Source organism: Alligator sinensis, unplaced genomic scaffold (assembly GCF_000455745.1).
Source record: "Alligator sinensis unplaced genomic scaffold, ASM45574v1 scaffold1318_2, whole genome shotgun sequence".
Taxonomy (NCBI): Eukaryota; Metazoa; Chordata; order Crocodylia; family Alligatoridae; genus Alligator; species Alligator sinensis.
In genome coordinates, this window is record NW_005843067.1 from 42,639 (window position 1) to 48,672 (window position 6,034).

The window sequence follows — 6,034 nt, forward strand, 5'->3', positions numbered from 1 at the left end:
GTGTGGGGTGGGGGGGGGCCAAGCGGCCCCTGGCAGGCTGGAAATGTGCCAGCCTGCAAGGGAAAAACCCCGGTTTCCCACGTTTTTCCATTTTTAAAGTTTGTTCACGTACAACCCGTCATCTATTCTTGCAACCCGCTCTTGCGTCGTGACCCACGGGTTGAGGAACGCTGGCCTGCCGACCACATCTGAGCACTGGGTTCCAGGCCACTCGTCCCCTCCCCGAGCTGGAACGAGCACCCAGGAGTCCTCGGTGCTCTTATCAGGTCCAGGGGTACTACTGTGCCGAGTAGCCCTTAAATGTCTGATGAAGTGAACTTGGATTCAAAAAAGTTTGTGATCATACACCTACACATCATATTATCACCATCTTCATCATCATCATCATCATTATATATTATATATCATCATTATTATATATACACGCACGTGTATGTATCATTTATATAGTATATGTGTACACATGTATTTATATTATATATAAATAGATATACACACACCTATATTGTATCTACTATGCATGTGTAAGTATATATTTATATGGTATACACACACACACACACACACAGATTTAATGTATCATATGTATAGTTATACACAAATCATTGACATATACAAGCACACCCATCATATAGATTCACACGTACATTCTATATATCGTCTGTGTGTATTTAGTTAGTCCATAAAGGTGCGTATCTACCCTGCCTGCTAACAGTCTTCACCTTCCTTCAGCTGGGACTAGAACCCAGGCATCCTGGGCTTCCAGCTCTAACCTGCTGAAAACCCCCACTCCACTCCCAGGAGTCCTAACCCCTAATCCCCCATTCACCCCACATCTTTTTCTAGAACTAGAGTTGAATGCAGGTAGCCAGGCTCCCGGCTCCTAACTGCTCCATCACACCAGACTCTACATCTGTCCCAGAGCTGGGCTAGAACCCTGGTATCTTAGCTCCCAGGCCCCCTACTTTAGGCTACTGAACGCCACACCACTCTCAGCTGGGACGAAACCTAGGAGTCCTGGCTCCAAGTACCTTCATTTATAATAAACTCAACTGCACGCACATTATTTAGTATACGACTGTAGGGAAGTCAGGCTGGAAGGTGCCTCACCAGTTATCTGGTCCAGCCCCCGGCTCCGGCTGGTTTAGTCGGGGACAATCCTAATCCAGCCAAGTGCATCCAACTTTCTCTTGGTGATCTCCAGAGATGGAGACTCCCCCACCTCTCTGGGCAGCCTGGTCCAATGCTCAACTCCCCTTAGAATCAGAAGGTTCTTCCTCCTCCCCTACCCCAGTTTCCACTGCTGCAGCTTGAGGAAGTTGCTGCTAGTCCCCTTCCTTGTGACCACAGAGAGAGAGTCATCTTCATCCTCTTTCTCATCATCATTTGGGGGTTTGAAGCCTGTGATCAAATCCCCCCTCAGTCTTCTCTTCTGCAGCCTTGATCCCCTGAGTATTTCCAGCCTTTCCTCATCAGTCCCGCTTCCCAGGCTGCTCCTCATCTGTGTTGCTCTGTGCTGGGCTCCTTTCAATCTGTCCACCTTCTTGAAGTGCAGGGCCCAAAACTGGACATAGGACTTCAGGTGATGCCTCCCCAGGGCTGTACAGAGTGAAAGAATCACTGGAGTTGCAAGCGACCTTCTTGTTAATACAACCCGGGAGGCTAATGGCTTTGGCTGCAGCAAAAGCTCGCTACTGGCTCCTGCACAGCTTATGATGCATTCAGCTTTGTTGTCCAACGTTAGTCAGTGCGATCTGTTGGAAGAACAGAACAACGGCTCCAGAGGACCGCTGGCTTGGCCTACAGAACTGGGATAAGCCCGAGTTCCTCTGGGAGGAGGGTTGTTTCCCAGTGACGGCTAAACAGAGCATTTTTCCTGTTGCCACAATAGTCCAGGGAACACACAAGAAGCAAGAGACGTTGGAGGATGCTTCTGACCCGACCATTCATGTGCCCCAAAGCTGTTTCTGACCCATCTCCTGACTCTCAGTTCAGTCCAGGAAAAATGTAATTGCCAGAACAGAGAAAGCACCTGTTTCTCCCTGGTCCCATCTTGAGCAGAGAAGAAATCAGGCTGGGCCAGCTGCTCAGAAGATTGCATCCAGCCCAGCCCCCTGCCCCAGGCAACACCAGCCCTGGCTGAACCATCCTGGTTTGTCCAACACCGTGATTCTCACCCGAGCGGCAGCAGGGTGCTGCAAGACCCTTTCGAGGAAGCTGCGCAGTATTAGTACTGGTCTGTGCCCAACAGCTGACACGATTCACCAGAGAAACCCAGAGATCTCCAAGAGGAGCCCAGAGCATCCAGTCCCTCCTGCCCTGCTGAGTTCTTTGCAGCACAACATTTGCACTGATATTTTTCCATAAGAGGTGAGCGAAAGCAAAGACTCAGCCTTGCCTGAGGAGGAGGGTGCGGAGGGGAGCCAGGGGTCTGATGCGGTTGAGACCCACCGGTCTGAACCACCCCTTCAAAAGTTCAAGACCAGATCCTCACACGACGTTCCCAGCATGGAGCCAGTGATCCTCAAGCACCAGCTTTGCTGGACCGGACACTGTGCAGACACCCGACGCTCGACTACCAGAATGAGTGCTCTACTCCTGGAACAGTAACGGCTTGAGATCTCGCGGTGGCCAGAGGAAACGCTACGAGGACATGTTGAAGGCAAACCTCCAGATAGTGGGCGCCAGCACCAAGAGCTGGGAGGAGCTGGCTGCTGATGGTCTCCAGTGGCATCGCAACCTCCACCTGGGGGCAGCCTCTTTTGAGGGAAATTTTCTTGCCTTCTAAGCAGAGGAGAGAAAGCGGAGGAAGGAAAAGGCGGGGAACGCCAGCCTGCAGCCTGCTCTCCCCCGCAGAAAGGTCTGCAACATCTGCGGACAGATCTGTGGCTCAAGGACTGCACTCTTAAGCCACCTCAAGACCCGTCCATGAACCGTGGCAGAGCTCATCCTTAAATCGAGGGATGGCCACCAATGACAGCTTGAATTTGCCCCAGGCGAAGCCTTAGAATCCTAAAACACGAGGGCTGGAAGGGGCCTCAGGAGGTCACATCTAGTCCAGCCCCTGCTCAGAGCAGGACCAGCCCCCAAGAGCTTTGCCAACGGTCCTGCCTCTAGAGAACCAGGAAGGCACAGGTTGAACTACTGCTTGGATCCATCTGGAGCGGCACGGTTGGGTCCCTCATTGCAGGGTCCCTGCTGGCCACCTAGCAGCTGTTGGCTCACATTCCTCACAACCTTCCCCAAAGACGAAGCAAGGAAGGTTGGAACAATTGTTCCAGGCACATTGATGGGTCTCCCATCAGCCGGACTCCCATCTCCGACAGCCCCCGCCACCAGTACAAGGAAACCCCACATCTGGCTGGGCTAGCCAACGGAGGGAACCTTCATCCTTAGAGTCAGAAACTCTGCAAACTCTGGACGGTGGGATTATTCCTCCCCTGGTCTTCTCCATCTCCATGTAAACCCTGTGGCCATGGCTGGATGAAGCCTCTATGGAACAGCTTCCAGCTTCCCCTTGCCAGGGAGACGCTCATGGCTGTCGGGCCTGAGCAGCAAGAAAGATACACTGCAGACACTGAAAAGCTCTGAGCACCCCAGCCGAAGATGGGGGAGCTCTGGGGGGTCCAGCGCCAGCTGGAGGAAACTGTGCTAGGAGAAGGGAGCTCCATCTCCTCTGGCATCCCCTGGCTTTGTTTGTTGTTTGCTGCAATCCCTTTTGATCAAGCTGATTCCATCCACACCAAGTCCCTTCCTCGGGGCAGTGACCTGGGACCACAGTAGCAGTGAAACACCCTGAAAGCCATCCAGTCTATGCTGCCAGAGGATGCAGGGGACTGGGCAAGATGGACACGTAGGGCCTGGCCCGGTCTGTGGCAGGTCTTCTGACCCAGGCCAGGGCCGGCGTGAAGGTGTATGGCCCAGATGAAGCCACGCTGGCTACGGCTCAGACTGGGCCGATTTACCCAGAGCTGAGGTGTCAACCAGGTCTCCTCAGCTGCCTCTCAGCTCCCTGGAAGGGGGGTGGGGGTTCTCCAGCTCCCAAACTGACCCCAGTCATAGCCACTAACTGGAGCATCTCTGGATCCAGCCCAGTAGTGATCCCACGTGACAGTGACTTGCAGAGACTAAGGGAACAGGGTTGATGGATGCCTGGGTTCTTGCCCCACTCTGGGAGGGGAGCGTGGGCTGGGGGTTAGAGCAGGAGGGTGTGGGGAGCCCGGACACCTGGGTTCTCTCCCCACTCTGGACCTGTGGGACAAAGGGCAGTGGCGCGTCTCTACCCATCCTGAAGGAGTCTTCATTCCTCCCGCAGCCCTGGCTGAGATCCTCAGCGTGAAGGACATCAGCGGGCGGAAGCTTTTCTACGTGCACTACATTGACTGTGAGTCCAGGGGTGGGGGCAGGGGACGGAGACTGGGGCAAGAGCAGCCAAGGCTGGGGACTGCATGGGGGGCTGGGGCAGGGCTTGTCCCTTGGGGGCACTGGCACCAGCTGGGGAAGGGCAGGGGCCCTGATCTGGAAGCACTGATGGGCAGGGGCGGAGATAAGGTGGTGGGGGTTTAATCCAGGACTGATCCTGGGGGTGTTGGCTGCCACCAGTGGTACCCCCTTCCCATCACAGGCAACCCCTAACCCCAGCTTCCTTCCCCCCACCCACCCCCAACCCCCTCCACGACGTGGTAAGACCATCCCACGGGACCTGGCCAGCGGTGTGGGAGGGGACAGATCCACTGTGGGGGGTGTCTCCTGCACGCCTCGGATAAGAGTCCCCTGTGTCACCTCCCCCCGCCCCGAGTGTTGGTAACCGCCCCCCACCATCTTCCTCCCCACCCAGAGGAAGAGCCTGGATCTGTCTCTACAGCCGGCCTCGGCCCCGGCCAGCGGCAAATCGCTGCCCATTCCGGTGCAGATAACCCTCCGCTTTAACGTGCCCCGGGAGCGGGAGGCCGTCCCAGAGGAGGCCAGCCAGCCGCTCGCATCCAGCTCCTGCGGCCAGCCGGCCCACCGCAACACGGTAACCTCCCCCCGCCCCCGCGGCATGATCCGGGCACCCCCCGCACGGCTGGGCTGGGGCCCATGCCCACCAGGCTGTAGAGAGAGCCATGGAGTTCCCTGGGTGAGGGCACATCCCCCTGCCCCCTCTCCACCCCTTCCCAGTTCAGGGCTGTCCTGCAGTGGCACCAGGGGGCACCACGCTGGGGTTAGCTGAATTAGAAGGGGTTGCCGAGGTGGCGTGCTGCTGGGGGTGGACTCTCCCTGCACTATGGGATCTGTGAAACACTGGAGGTGCCTGGAAGGATCCCTCCTATCTCCCCCCAGGGGCTCTGAGTGGACTCAGGCATCCCAGCCACCTCCTGCAGCTTTAAGCTCTTCTCTCCTTGTTCTAAGCAGTCACCCTGCTCCTCCCCAGAGCTGGCCGCATCATAGCAAGAGGCCCTGTATCCCCAGCCTGACACCCCCAGCAGAGCCAGGCTGCCTCTGTTCTACTCATCTGGTGACACAGCCCACCCCAGAGCCAGCCTCATTCAGCCCCATGTCCCCAGGCTCCCATGCCCCACCTCAGATCCAGCTGCATCCCAGTGAGGGGCCCTGTGTCCTGAGCCCCAGTGCCCCCCAAAGAGCTGGCTGCTTCTGTTCTACTCAGCTACTGCCACATCCCACCCCAGGGCCAGTCGCACTGCAGCCCCATATCCCCAACGCCCCCCAGAGCTGGCTGATTCATCCCACCCCAGAGCCAGCCACATCCCAGCAAGGGGCCCTGTATCCCCAGCCCCAGTACACACGCCCCCCACCTCCAAATCAGCTGCAAGAAACCAAGGCATCGCTGCACTCGGATGACGGTGTCTGATATGGGAGTTGGGGGAGTGGCTGGGGGCACTAAAAGTGGGGGTACAGCGACCTTGCAGCCCCCCCACTGACCAATCCCTTTGACTCTCTTTCAGAAGCGGAAGGTGGAGGTGGTCTCCCCAGCCACCCCTGTCCCTGTGACCACAGAGACCACACAAGCCTCCGTGTTCCCCCAAGTAAGAAC

At 56.6% G+C, this 6,034-nt stretch overlaps 1 protein-coding gene across 1 annotated transcript in view; it reads left to right on the forward strand.

Annotated features, from left to right (window-relative positions):
* The first annotated feature begins 2,653 nt into the window (after positions 1 to 2,653).
* Positions 2,654 to 6,034, forward strand: part of KAT5 (lysine acetyltransferase 5) — a 7,532-nt gene continuing 4,151 nt past the window's right edge. The window contains exons 1-5 of the mRNA XM_006037121.3: positions 2,654 to 2,720; positions 4,316 to 4,384; positions 4,642 to 4,682; positions 4,838 to 5,017; positions 5,946 to 6,026. Of these exons, the coding sequence (XP_006037183.1) occupies positions 2,654 to 2,720; positions 4,316 to 4,384; positions 4,642 to 4,682; positions 4,838 to 5,017; positions 5,946 to 6,026 (438 nt within the window). The remainder of the gene's footprint in view (positions 2,721 to 4,315; positions 4,385 to 4,641; positions 4,683 to 4,837; positions 5,018 to 5,945; positions 6,027 to 6,034) is intronic.